Source organism: Orycteropus afer, unplaced genomic scaffold (genome assembly GCF_000298275.1).
Source record: "Orycteropus afer afer isolate SDZICR_OR568_19922 unplaced genomic scaffold, OryAfe1.0 scaffold00089, whole genome shotgun sequence".
In the NCBI taxonomy this organism is placed as follows: Eukaryota; Metazoa; Chordata; class Mammalia; order Tubulidentata; family Orycteropodidae; genus Orycteropus; species Orycteropus afer.
Window position 1 is genome coordinate 10,266,456 of NW_006921676.1, and position 15,036 is coordinate 10,281,491.

General features: G+C 40.7%; 1 protein-coding gene across 1 annotated transcript in view; it reads right to left on the reverse strand.

The window, feature by feature from the left end:
• Positions 1-15,036, reverse strand: part of ARHGEF7 (Rho guanine nucleotide exchange factor 7) — a 277,670-nt gene that overhangs the window by 194,840 nt on the left and 67,794 nt on the right. Inside the window, exon 2 of the mRNA XM_007942392.2 lies at positions 5,377-5,463. Coding sequence (XP_007940583.2) covers positions 5,377-5,463 — 87 coding nt within the window. The remainder of the gene's footprint in view (positions 1-5,376; positions 5,464-15,036) is intronic.

The following is a 15,036-nucleotide window of genomic DNA, read 5'->3' on the forward strand; positions in this document are numbered from 1 at the left end:
GAGAAAGGGAAACTACCTCAAGGAGACAAAGTAACAAGTTGTAATAATTATGAAAAACATGCTCATATGTTTTTTAATGGATCAGTAACTTCTAGGGTATTTAAATTCCATACCAAAAAAAAAAAAAACTCACTCCCATGGAGTCTGTTCTGACTCATAGCAACCCCTCCTTGGGTTTCCGACGCGGTGTCTCTATGAAAGTAGATTGCCCAACCTTCCTTCTGAAGTGTGGCTGGTGGGTTTGAACTGCCAGCCTTCTGGTTAGCAGTCAGATGCCTTAGACACTATGCCACTAGAGCTCCTGTTTAGATTCCATAGGATACATTTAAAAGTGTGATGTGGCAGTTTTATTTTTAAATGTCAATTTTCATTAAAGACTGAGTATTACAAAAAAAAAAAAGTTTAGTTTCTCCTTTAAGAAATTTTAGGATGGTTTAAAATGGCAATATGTAAGAAAATATCAAAATAATCTGTTATAAATAATTCAGTCTGAACTAAATATTGTGGAAAAGTACTTTGGGGAAAAAAAAGTATTTATGATCACAGAAAACAAAACTAATCTAGAATTAATCTAGAATCTATCTATGTTTATAATTTCAAAATGTTTCTTTGCAGCCTCTCATCTTTCAGAATTTTGTGAAAATGAAATGTGTAAAGCCTAGCACACATTTGAAAAAATGCAAGGTTGTTCCTCTTTCACCCCCCTTCTAAGTATTTTTCTTTAAAAAACAGTGGGGAAATGCTACACTGTAGTCCATTATCCAAGAACAAGTCTCTCAAAGAGCAAGTCTATTTCTTCACCCAATGGAGTATAACAAAGTGTGGAAGTACAAGTTAAATCCATACCCTGTAGAGTTCATTTTTCAGAGCAATTTCTTAAATATCACAATGACTAAACAATGTAAAAGGAGCTCGGGTAGCGTAGTGCCTAAGGCACTTGACTGCTAACCAGAAGGCTGGCAGTTCAAACCTACCAGCCACTCCTTGGAAGGAAGGTTGGGCAATCTACTTCTGTAGTAATACTGCCTTGGAAACCCAAGGAGGGGTCGCTACAAGTTGGGTCTGACTTGACGGCACATAACAACAACAACAAAAAACAATGTAAAAGGTAATTCTGATTCATTTTCTTATTGTTATTTTACTTTTCTTTTCTCTTAGGTAACAGGAGTTAAAACATGATTTGTAACTGAGTTTGAAAGAGTGCCAACAAAATTTAGCTGTTTTAAATTTATTAGAAGAGATATTCTTTTAAAATAGCACAAAATAAATACTTTATTTTTCCTTTAAAAGAAAACTTAACTGACTATCAATTACAAATTCAAGATCATTCAATCAATTTGTTGTTGTTGTTAAGTGCCAATGAGTTGGTTCCAACTCATACTGACCCTACATACAACAGAAAGAAATGCTGCCTGGTCCCACTCCATCCTCACAATCACTGCTGTTTGAGCCCACTGTTGCAGTCACTGTGTCAGTCCATCTCATTGAGGGTCTTCCTCTTTTTCACTGGTCCTCTACTTTACCAAGAATAATGTCCTCCAGGGACTGGTCCCTCCTGATAACAAGTCCTAAGCACATGAGAGGAAGTCTCACCATCTTCACCTTGAGGATTCTACTGATAACATATATTTACTGAGGGCCTACTATGTGCCCAGCACTGTTCTAGATGCTTGTGATATGTTAACTAACACACTGCCATCGAGTCAATTTGGATTAGTAGCAATCCACCTTGGGTTTCTGAGGCGGTATCTTTATGGAAGTAGTGAATATAAATTCTCTTTCAGAGCATCTTTAAATAAATTCTTAACTATATGATATAGTTGCCATGTAAAAACTTAAACCGCAACCTTTGGAAAACTAAAGATGAGGAATACGTTTACCATTCAACTTTCTTTAAAATGCTACTTTTCTTAAATAAGTCTTACACTGAAATTGTCAGATTATACTAAAGAGAAAAGCACTTTCAGATCCAACTGAGTTTCAAAATTTAATAAATAAATGAAACTCAATGGTTTAAAGAGAATAATAAAGTCCCACAACAAACAAAAAGTAAAACTTGCCACAAAGTGTATTATCACAGCCCAGTAGGAATGTATTGTTAAATGACAAAGTCAGTCAAAAATGAAAAGACATTACAGAAACAGTGTGTTTTTCCCTTCTTTTAAAGAGATCTCTGGTCTTTGGAAGGAGCCTTGATGGCACAATGGTTAAGCACTTTGCTGCTAACAAAAAGGTCAGTGGTTCAAACCCAAGAGCCCCTGTGCAAGAGGGCAATCTGCTCCTGTAAAGATTACAGCCTAGGAAACTCTATGGGGCAGTTCTACATTGACCTGTAAGGTCACTATGAGTCAGAATTCACTCAGTGATACTCAACAACATAGTCTTTGGGAATAGTCCCTGGGTCACACAATCAAAAGGATGGTGGTTTGACCCCACCCACAGGCTCCTCAGAAGAAAAGCCTAGCAATTTGCTTCCAAAAAGTCACAGATCCTGAAAACTATGGAGTGCAGTTCTAAGTTCTACTAACATAATACATGGGATGCCCATGGGTCGGAAGGCACTCAACAGCAACTGGTATAGTACTGACATGCTCTTTGGAATCTTCACTAAGTACTTTCACTTAGTTGTACTAATTTCTTCACCAACATCAAATACTACCAACACTAAAATATCTTAGTATTTATAATCATTAACAAAAATGACACTTTAATTTCTACCAATTCCTACATGTCTAATTTCAATTAACAGTTGAGTTTTCCATATAACTCTCCCTAAGATTTGATGACTCCTAGATATTTTTTCCAAGAAAACTACAGTAAGAGACTCTCCTCTCAAGAAAAGGTCATGCTATATATTGGATCATCTTATGTAACGGGTTCTGTCGGAAATGCCCTCATACACTGTTGTCTTAATTCTCAGATAAGGAAACTAAAGCTACGAGCAGTAAAATACCAGGTAAAAAAGAAAGATTTAAATACAGAACTGACTGCAACCACATCACCCTGCAATTCCCAAGTAAAAGAACAGCTAGATTTCTTAATATAAATATAAAGAATATTGGGAGCTCTGGTAGCATAGTGCCTAAGGCATTTATTTGACTGCTAACCAGAAGGCTGGCGGTTCAAACCCACCAGCCACTCCTCGGAAGTAAGATGGGGCAACCTACTTCCGTAGTGATACTGCCTCGGAAACCCAAGGAAGGGTCTCTATGAGTCAGGGCTGACTCGATGGCACATAACAACAACAATAAGGAATATAAATTTCTTAATAAGTATTCCCCTAAGAAGAATAAGAAAAAAGACTGCAAAGACTCTTTTAGTGACAAAATCATATGCAACTTGGAAATGACATCCACCAAGTTTTAAAAAAAAAAAATTTTAAAACCCACTGCCATCCAGTCAGTTCCGACTCACTGCTACCCTATGCGACAGAGCAGAACCGTGCCCTAGGATCTCCAATGCTGTCCATCTTTACGGAAGCAAACTGCAAAGCGCGTGGTGGGTGTGAAGCACTGACCTTTTGGTTAACAGCCCAATGCTTTACCTACTGCACCACCAGAGCTCTTATTCTCACTACAAAATCATCTATTATATAAATTCTACACAAACAAAAACACAAAACCATCTGCCATCAAGTCGATTCTGACTCACAGCAACCTCCATTGGGTTTCCAAGGCTGTAAATCTTTATGGAAGCAGCCTGCTCCATCTTTCTTCCATGGAGTGGCTGGTGGATTCAAACCACTGAACTTTTTTGGTTACCAGGCAAATGCCCTAACCACTACACCAGAGTGGTTAACATTACTACCAGACCTCCATCATAAACAATTATAAATTCTTTCAAAACAAATGAAATAGTAAATCTTAGCAAAGAAACACAACTTATAAAAAGAAATAAATGGAAATTATAAACCCTGAAATCCTCTGCTACCTGGTCAATTCTGACTCATAACGACCCTGTAGGGCAGGGTAGAACTGCTGCATAGGATTACCAAGATTGTAAATCTCTGTGGAAGCAGACTGCCTTATTTTTCTCCCACAGAGGGTAGTGGGTTAGAACCACCACCTTTTGGTTAAGAGCCAAATGCTTGAACACTCTGCCACCAAAGCTCTTTAATAAATACTAAAGAAGTGAAAAATATAACAGAAATCTTTACAGAAGTAGATTGCCCCACCTTCTTTTGTGGAGGCCTGGTGGGTTTGAACCGCCAACCTTCTGGTTAGAAGTCAAATGCCTTAGGCACTGTGCCACCAGACCTCCTTAAATTCCAGATACAAGTTAATATTAATTCTTATCTAAACATTAAATGTTACAGATCAAATCAAACTCTAATAAAAAGCAAGAAAAGGAGTGATAATGGGAGGGATTTCTGGTCCATTTTATTTCTGCTCAGCTTTGCCTAACCAACTCCTGAACATTCTGACAGACTGACACAGTCGTTGAATCCTAACAATTGGGGAAAAAAAAAAAAAGAAACTGACATAGAATCAATTCCAATTCTTACCGACCCCCGCTGGGTTTCCAAGGCAGTAAATCTTTAGGGAAGCAGACTGCCCCATTGCCCTTCTGCTGAGCGGCTGGTGGATTTGAACCACCAACCTTCTGGTTAGTAGTCAAATGCCTTACGCAGCACAGCGCCAGGAGAGCTCCTCAGTTGTTGTTGTTGTTGTTGTTATGTGCCCTCAAGTCAGCCCCGACTCATAGCGACCCCTCCTTGGGTTTTCAAGGCGGTATCACTACGGAAGTAGATTGCCCCACTTTCCTTCCGAGGAGTGGCTGGTGGGTTTGAACCGCCAGCCTTCTGGTTAGTAGTCAAGTGCCTTAAGCACGATGCTACCAGAGCTCCTAGAGCTCCTCGGAGAATCCCTAAAATCAGTGTTACAGATGAAGCAGGAGCCTCTGATAATACAAATGCTGTTGAAAATTTTGTCATCTACATCATTACGCGAATTTTCAGAACAAACTTTGGGTTTTCAATACACTGGTCCTCCCTGCCGTAGGACGCCGCGTTCACATCCTCTGGACCGCCGATGGGCCGGGCCTTCTCTGCCAGCACCTTCTCCAAGCCGTTACCCCGACCCGTGACGTCCCGCGCCACAACTCCGGGATCCCAAAGAAGGCCAGGGCGTGACCTCAGCCGGGAAACTGAAGGCCGGGAGGCCTGCCTGTATCGGGACGTCCATCCCAGGGCCCCGCCCGCCGTCTGCTCCGCCCCCTGCCCTCAGGGAAGAACCACAGCGCGCCCCGGCGTGAGGACCGCAACCTACTCCGCCTGTTAAACACACCACGGGCCACAGCTGCCTGTACCCCTCGCTGCGTATGCCGCAGCTCCAGTCAGACCTTCTACCCGCCAATCCGCCTGCACGCCGCGCTCACCTCTAGGCGCAGGGAGGCCCCGCAGCCTCGCAGAAACTCGCGGATGTTGCTGAGGCACTCGCTCTCGGTCCGGGGCTCTGGATAGACCTGCAATAGAGTAGAAGCGCTGAGCGCGGCAGCGACAGCGGCGTGGAGGCCGGGAACGCGCCCCTAGCAGGGCCCCGGGCAAGCGACCCCACCACTGACCCCGCGCGCAGTTCCCGGCGGAGTAGTTTGACCCCTGCCCTCCACGATGCGGGACAGCTTTAGCTTAGCTTTTCTCACCCTTTTACCGTCTCGGGCTTCACCAACCCCTTTTTCCCCCCTTCCCGCACCAGGAAGTAGACCTGGCGCCGGAAGTGACGCATCCAGAAAGCGCCCCCACCCCGGCCTTGTGCGCGGCTTTCTCCTCCTGGTGCCAGGTTATCAGTCTTGCTCTCAAGGCAACTAAACTCGCTGCCATTGCGTCTGATCTGACTAATAGCGACTCCTTCTTGGGTTTCCAAGGCAGTATCACTGGGGAAGGAGCTCTGGTAGCATAGTGCCAAGGCACTTGACTGTTAACCAGAAGGCTGGCGGTTCAAACCCACCAGCCACTCCTGGGACGGAAGGTTGGGCATCCCTACTTCCGTAGTGATACTGCCTTGGAAACCCAAGGAGGGGTCGCTATGAGTCGGGGCGACTCGATGGCAAATAACAACAACAAAACAACATCACTACGGAAGTAGATTGCCCTACCTGCCTTCTGAGGAGTGGCTCGTGGATTTGAACTGCCAACCTTCTGGTTAGCAGTAAAATGCCTTAGGCAGTACATCGCTAGAGCTCCTAGTCTGGACCTGCGACCCGACGACCCACGAACGCAGTGCTGCTTAGTTGGCCCAGAGAGTTTTGGGAAAGCTCGGCCTGTGCGATTTGGACTACTCCGAAGGCGCTAAAAGAAGATACAGTGTTTCTCCTGTTTTTTCCCACGATCCCAGTTTGGGAATAAACCAAACCAAACTCACGGCCACGAAGGCCATTCTGACTCATAGCGACCCTGTAAGAAAGAGTAGGACTGCCCCATAGGGTTTCCAAGGCTATAAAAATGTACAGAAGCAGATCCCCACGTCTTTCTTTGGCAGAGCTCCTGGGGGATTCGAATGCCGACCTATTAGCAGCTGAGTGTTTTAACCACTGCAGCACCAGGCACCTAACAATACCAGCATAAATTTTGCATGTTGTGATTAAAGTGCAGTGTCTTCTTCTCCCTTATACAGCCATGTGTTTCATGAATAATTAACCAAAATAACCGATTAAACATCAGCGAGTCAGCTGGGAAGAAATTTTGGCTTATGGAGCGTCCTGACGAGAGCATGGGTCGTGTGCTGTAGAGTGCCTCTTGCCTTTAGGAGGTTCCTACCAAATGTGGAATGTAGGAGCTCTGGTAGCATAGTGCCTAAGGCACTTGACTGCTAACCAGAAGTCTGGCGGTTCAAGCCCACCAGCCACTCCTCGGAAGAAAGATGGGGCAATCTACTTCTGTAGTGATATTGCCTTGGCAACCCAAGGAGGGGTCTCTATGAGTCGGGGCCCACTCAAGGCACATAACAACAACAAGGTTACATGTGGCAAGGAACTAAGGAAATCAGGACCAGTACCAAATCATGAAGAATAATTGAGGGAGAAACCTGAATTGTCTTAAGCTGATTTTTTAAGGAATATTTTGGTTAAGAAAGTTTATGTTCTGAACTGCATTTGAACACACTGTTGGCAGTTACACAAAAGTATCCAGGAGACTAGCAGTTGAGGACATTCAAGGCGTTTTTTGTCCTGTCCTCTAGGGGGAAATCACGATATTCCATCAGGCCACTTTAAGGAATACTATGTATGGTTTCATTTCTAAGTGTTGGTCTTTTACAAATCAAAACCAGGTGTCAAGACATGCGAAGAGGGACCAGATGGGGCATTATTTTTTTCCTATAGTTGAAAGAGTCTTACTAGAAAGTGCTGACATGTTTCCCTCCAAATTGAACATTTGCTTTTACAATGGAACATCAAAACCAAAGCTGCCCCCTAGTCCAGTTGTTCTTTGCACATTTTTACTCCTCTCCTCCCTGAAAGAATTTTTAAAAATTACGTACACATATATGTTAGTTAACATCAAAATCGTTTCATTATAATTTTAAATAATTGTAAAGGATGTTATTTCTAATGTACTAATAATGGCATTTTAAAACCATACTGTTATATCCTTTTAAAAATATATATATTCACTATATATTTTCTGAGGATGATGTCTAGAAGCACTCAAAATGGTCCAGTGCCTGAGGTATTGTCCCAGACTATCCTACAACACAGTTTCTAAGAAAATTAGACTGTTCCCTGCTCCTGGTAAAAGAATTGCTTGCTTTTATTCCAAAATGGTTGGAAAAGCACCCTAACCTCCATGTTGCGTGTGCCCAGATGGCTTTGTGGGGTTTGTGCTATGAGACCTAAAATTCTTATGAAGACATCTAAAACAACCAAAAACATGTCAGCAGAGTCTATGGTGGTTCCATGTGTGATAAATGTGTCTGTGGCAGGATCAAGCGTGATTTCCTTATCAAGCAGAAAATATTTATGAAATTGTGAAGGTACTAGCACAGTCAGAAAGCTAAATAAATTTGATGCTTTTTGAAAGAATTTTTTTAAATCAAAAAAATAGAAGACAAAAAAACATCCTCTATCTCAAAAATTTTTTAAAAAGTCAAAATTTTTATACTTTTTAAACTTGTTTCCACTCCACTTATCCCCCAAAGACTTGTATCCTATTATAATACACTTTTATGCTGGAAAGTCTTACTGATCACACAATTTTACAACAAACCAAAACATACACACTTCAAACTATTAAACAATAAGATTCTGAGTGTTTGATTTTTTTTTTAATTAATACTAAGCATTACAAGAGAAGCTCTGGTAGCATAGTGCCTAAGGCACTTAACTGCTAACCAGAAGGCTGGAGGTTCAAACCCACCAGCCACTCCTCAGAAGGAAGATGGGGCAATCTACTTCCGTAGTGATACTGCCTTGGAAACCCAAGGAGGGGTCGCTATGAGTCGGGTCCAACTCGACGGCGCATAACAACAAGCATTATGAATACACACTTGAAAACAACATACCATAGTATTTTTATAAATAATTGTTCAATATAAAATTTATTTGGCAATGTGTATCTTAATGAGATCTATGGATCTTTCTTTTTATAATTAATTTACCCATGGATAAACATCACTTATTGCCAAAATGAGATATGGTGCAGCATCAATTCTATTCCTTGGGCTTTGTTTTGTTATGCAAACAATGAGAATCCTTGTTCACAAAAATAAATGGAAATGGAAGGAGTTTTGTTATGATGTAATTTAATTCTTTGAAACCTTAGTTAAATAAAAATATATAAACATAAATTTTTTAAAAATTAAAATCATCAGTTAACAACTTGATTAGACTGTTCTTAAGTATATGTGAAAGTTAAAAATTGGTAACCCCTAAGTTGCAGCCATTAGGGTAATTTGCTTTCTCAACACTATCCATGTTTCTAATTATCTCTTTATTGTGCCCTGGAGGGTTTCCATCTTGAGGCAATGCACCTCAAGAAGACAAGAAATGGGTGAAAGGTCTGCCTTTATGTGTGAAGTGGGAGAAGAGCCATGCTGAAAGAGGATGTAGGAAACAGAACTGGCTTAATGCCTTCCTTGACCTTCCTTCTCAGGTTGGTAGATTGTAAATGAATACATATTCAAACTGAGGTCTTAAAATGGATTCCCTTAAAATCATTCCATGCCTATATAACCCTTGGAAAGTCTTCCTGTACATGTACAGGGGCACATGTATTTCAAAGACCACTATACCTAAAACAGCATAGCGAATGTAATGTAAAATACTCAAAACTTGACAGTAAGTAGTGTCTGTCTTTCTAATAAATAGGCTGTGTTACTTTGGATAAGTCACTGGACCCCTCTGGGTCTATGCCCTTATCTCTGATTTAAAGCATTCAGCCTTTCTCACAGAGCTGTTGGCCTCACATTATCAGATGGATAATAAATTTATTTAACAATAATTATTGAGACTAGACTCCATGGCAGGCCATGTGATAGGCATTTTAAATGCAAAGAAAAGTAACACAAAGTTCCCTCCCCTCCGGTGGCAAAGACTTGTACACAAAATGGCAAGTCCATAAAGGAAGGATATACATAAATTCTATAGACATAAGGCAATGCCAGAAGCTTCATCAACACAAAAGGTCGTATCTGAGGTGGACCTAGAAGGGTGACAAGGCAGACAGAACTTCATATTCAAAAACATGACACTAAGTTCAATAGATCATAAGTGAAGCATCAGTGGAAAAAATATATTTGAGATATGATACAAAAGAAAGAGTTCAAGTCCCCCATCACACACTAGAGAGGATATGAACACATGAAGGAAAAAATGTTCAATATCATTAGTTATCAGAGAAATGTAAAATAAAACCACAGAAAACACTTGACACCGACCTCAATGGATAAAATAAAATAATATTAAGGGTTGGCAAAGATGTAAAGCAATTGGAATTCCCACACGTGACTAGTAAACCCAAATAACAAAAAAACACTGCCATCAAGTCAACTTCCACTCATACTAACCCTATAGGCCAGAATAGAACTGCTCAATAGGGTTTCTAAGGCTGTAAATCTTTACAGAAGCAGACTGCCTCATCTTTCTCCTACAAAGTGGCTGATGGGTTTGAACTGCTAACTTTTGGTTAGCAGTCCAATGCTTTAACCACAGTGCCACGAGAGCTCCCTCCATATGACTGGCGGGAATATAGAACAGTACATTTGGAAAACGAACTTTCCATCAATCCTAAAACCCAGTATATTCCTTTCCTAGGTATTTATATAAGAGAAAAGAAAACATCCTTAAAAAGCACTTGAGGAGGGAAAGGGAGGAATTAATTTCGGGCTAGTTGGGGCTTACACGCTGACATGGGTAGGGGGAGGGATATATGGGAAGGATATATGACCACCATGATAACATTGGGAAATGATAGGACACTGAACTGTGCACATAAGAGATAGACGACAGATGCTAAAACCAACCAATGTGTCCACAATACCACATTGCCATTAACACCAAACGCTAGGCTATACAGATTCACACACACACACACACAAAAAAAAACATTGTACAAGAATTATACCAGCTTTGTTTATAATCACTAGTGCCTTTACAACTCAAAAAGCGTTCTCCTTAATGCACTATCTACTAGTGTTCAGAAATGAACTCAGGTCTTAAACAAGCCAACAACTCTAACTCATTTCCAAGAAACCTTGTCCCAAATTCTCCATAAGGACAAACTTTACTGTTTTCCATACAGAATTGTAATCATGCAGAGGTATTGTTGTTTTTAGGTGCTGCCGAGTCAGCTCCAACTCACAGAGACCCTCAGTACAAGAGTACAAAACAATGCCCAGTTCTGTGCCAGCCTCACAATCCTTGCTATACCTAAACCCATCATGACAACCATTGTGTTAATCCATCTTGATGAGGCCATTCCCCTTTTTCACTGACCCTCCACTTTACCAAGCATGATATCCTTCTCCAGGGAATGGTCCTTTCTTACATGATCAAAGTAGCTGAGAGGAAGTCTGGCCATTCTCGCTTCCAAGGAGCTTTCCAGCTACACTTCATCCAGGGCAGATCTGTTAGTTCTACTGGCAGCCAGTAGTACTTTCCATATTCCTTGCCAATACCACAACTCAAAAGCATCAACTTTTCCTTAGTCTTCCTTATTCATTGTCCAGCTTTCACATGCAAACGAGGCACTTGAAAACACCATGGCTTGGGTTAGGTGCAACTTAGTCTTCAGAAAGACATCTTTGCTCCTCAGCACTTTGTTGTTGTAGTTGTTATGTGCCGTCGAGTTGGCCCCAACTCATAGCGACCCCTCCTTGGGTTTCCGAGGCAGTATTACTACGGATGTAGATTGTCCCATCTTCCTTCCAAGGAGTGGCTGGTGGGTTTGAACTGCCAGCTTTCTGGTTACCAGTCAAGTGCCTTAGGCACTACGCCACCAGAGCTCCCTTCAGCACTTTAAAGAGGTCTGTTGCACCTGATTTGCCCAGTGCAACATGATGTCTGATTTCTTGAATGCTGCTTCCATTGCTGTTGATTGTTGAACCAAGTAATATGCAATCTTCGACAACAACAATCTTTTTATCATTTATCATGATACTGCTTATTGGTCCAGTTGTGAGGATTTTCATTTTCTTTATGTTGAGGTATAATCCATACTTCAGACTAGGGTCTTTAATCTTCATCACTAAGTGCTTCAAGCCATGTTCACATTCAGCAAGCAAGGCTGTGCCATCTACCTATTGCAGGTTGTTAATGAATCTTCCTCCAACTCTGATGCTGCATTCTTCTTCACATAGTCCGTCTTCTCAGATTATTTGTTCAGCATACAGGTTTAATAAGTATGGTGAAAGATACAACCCTGATGCACTCCCTTCCTGATTTTAAACTATGTGGTATTCCCTTTTTCTTTTTGAATGACAGACTCCTGGGCTATGTACAGATTCCTCATGAGCACAATTAAATGTCCTGGAATTCCCATTCTTCTCAATATTATCCATAATTTGTTAAATTTGTCCATAATTTGTTAAAAACAATCTAATGTTTTTGCAAAGGCAATAACTAAAACACAAATAAACATCTTTCTAGTATTCTGTGCTTTCAACTAAGATCTATCCGACATCAGCATGATAAGCTTTGTGCCACAACCCCTTCTGAATCCAGCTGGAATTTCTGGAAGTTCCCTGTCAATACACTGCTCCAACCATTTTTGAAGTTTCTTCAGCAAGATTTTACTTGCATGTGATATTAATGATTTTGTTTGATAGTTTGCACATTCTGTTGGATCACCTTTCTTTGGAATGGGTACAAATATGGTCTCTTCTAGTGAGTTGGCCAGGTAACTGTCTTCCAAATTTCTTAGCATAGACAAGTAAGTGCCTCCAAGGCTCATTTGTTGAAACATCTCAATGGGTATTCCCGCAATTCCTGGGGCAAGTGTTTTGTCAGTTCCTTCAGTGCAACTTCAACTTCCTGCCTTCAGTACCATTGGTTCTTGATCATATTCCACCTCCTGAAAAGAATGAATATCAACCAACTCTTTTTTGTACAGTGATCTGTGTATTGCTTCCATCTTCTTTTAATGCTTCCTGATCATTCAATATTTTTTCCATAGATTCTTTCAACATTGCAACTCGAAGCTTGAATTTTTTTCTTGAGTTCTTTCAGCTCGACAAATTGTAAGTGTTTTCTTCCCTTTTGGTTTTCTAACTCCAGGTCTTTGTACATTTCATAATAATTGACTTTGTTTTCTCGAGTGGCTCTTTGAGATCTCTGTTCAGCTCTATTATCTCATCATTTCTTCCATTTGCTTTAGCTACTCTCCATTCAAGCCTAAGTTTCAGAGTCTCTTCTTACATCCATTTTGGTGTTCTCTTCTTTCCTGTCTTTTTAGTGACCTTTTGCTTTCTTCATATATGATGCTCATGATGTCATCCCTCAATTCATCTGGTTTTCAATCATTGGTGTTCAATGTATCAAATCTGTTCTTCAGATGATCTCTAAATTCAGGTGGGACATAATCAATGTCATAGTTTGGCTCTTGTGAACTGGTTTTAATTGTCTTCAGCTTCAACTTGAACTTGCATATGAGCAGTTGATCGTCTGTTCCATGGTCAGCTCCTGACCATGCTTTTGGCTAAAGATGTTGAGCTTCTCCATTGCCTCTTTCCACAGACATAATCAATCTGATTCATGTGTATTCCATCTGGCAAGGTCCATGTGTATAGCCACCATTTATGTTGCTGAAAAGTGTATTTGCAATAAATATGTCATTGGTCTTGCAAAATTTTACTGCGCAATCTCTGGCATCATTTCTATCAATAAGGTTGTATTTTCCAACCACTGCTGATTTTTCTTTGTTTCCAACTTTTGCATTCTTAACACCAGTAATAATTAATACATCTTGTTTGCAAGTTTGGTCAATTTCAGACCGCAGAAGTTGGTAAACATTTTCAGTTCCCTCATCTTTAGTTTTGGTGGTTGGTGCATAAGGTATATACCCAGAGTTATAGACAGTCCCAAAACCATTGCAATTTTCCTTTAAAATATGGCTTCGATAATTAACATTTGATGAAGGATGTGTCTCATATTCTGAGAATTTGCTACAAACTAAATCACACAACCACCACCTCATCTGTCAGTTTGTAATACTGTGGTCGCTTGTGTGCTACTGTGAGGCAGGAGGCTATGCCACTGGTATTACAAATACCAGCAGGGTCATCCATGGTGGGCAGGTTTCTGCAGAGCTTCCAGACTAAGAAGACTTGGAAGAAGGAAGGGACCATCCAGTTCTCAAAGAATTGGCCAGTGAAAACCTTATGAATAGCAGTAAAACACTGTCTGATATATTCTGGAAAACTTGATGAATAGCCCTGAAACAGTGTCTGATATAGTGCCAGAAGATGTGACCATCAGGTTGGAAGGCACTCAAAATAACAACTGGGGAAGATTGCCTCCTCAAGTAGAGATGACCTTAATGATGTGAATGGAGTAAAGTTTTTGAAACCTCCACTTGCTGATGGGGCACAACTCAAAATGGGAAGAAACAGCTGCAAACATCCATTAATAATAGGAATGTGTAGTGCATGAAGTACAAATATAGGAAAATTACAAGTTGTTAAAAATGAAATGGGGCACATAAAGATCAATATCCTAGGCATTAGTGAGCTGAAATGGACTTGTTTTGGCCATTTTGAATCAGACAACCATATGATCTATTATTCCGGGAATGACAAATTAAAGAGGAATGGCATGGCATTAATCACCACAAAGAATGGTTTAAGATCTATCCTGAAGTACAGTGCTGTCAGTGACAGGATAATAACCACACATCTACAAGGAAGAGAAGTTAATACTACTTTTACTCAAATTTATGCACCATCCACCAAAGCTAAAGACAAGGAAATTGAAGATTTTTACCAACTTCTGTAATTGAACAAATATGTAATCAAGGTGTATAGATTATTACTTGAGATTGGAATGTGAAACAAAGAAGAATCACAAGTAGTTGGAAAATACCGCCTTGGTGACCAGAAATTGCATGATAGAATTTTGTAAGACCAATGACTTATTCTTTGCAAATACCTTTCTTCAGCAACATAAATGGTGGCTACACATGTGGACCTCGCCAGATGGGATACACAGGAATCAGGTCAACTACATCTGTGGAAAGAAGCAATGGAGAAGCTCAACATCTTCAGCCAAAACAAGGCCAGAAGCTGACTGTGGAACAGAGAACAGACCATCAACTGCTCATATGAAAGTTCAAGTTGTAGCTAAAAACAATTAAAACAAGGCCATGAACTTGTTGCTGAAAGTACTGTGGACTGCTAAAAGAACTAACAGGTCTGTCCCGGAGAAAGTGTAGCCAGAATGCTCCTTGAAGGCGAGAATGGCCAGACTTCATCTCACATACTTTGGTCAGGTTGTCAAGAAGGGACCATTCCGAATCAGGCAAGATGGCGGACTAGGCAGAAGGATTGCACAGACCCTCTTCAACAAAGAAAAGGGAAACCAATTAACACAGACACAGAAGATAATCTTGGA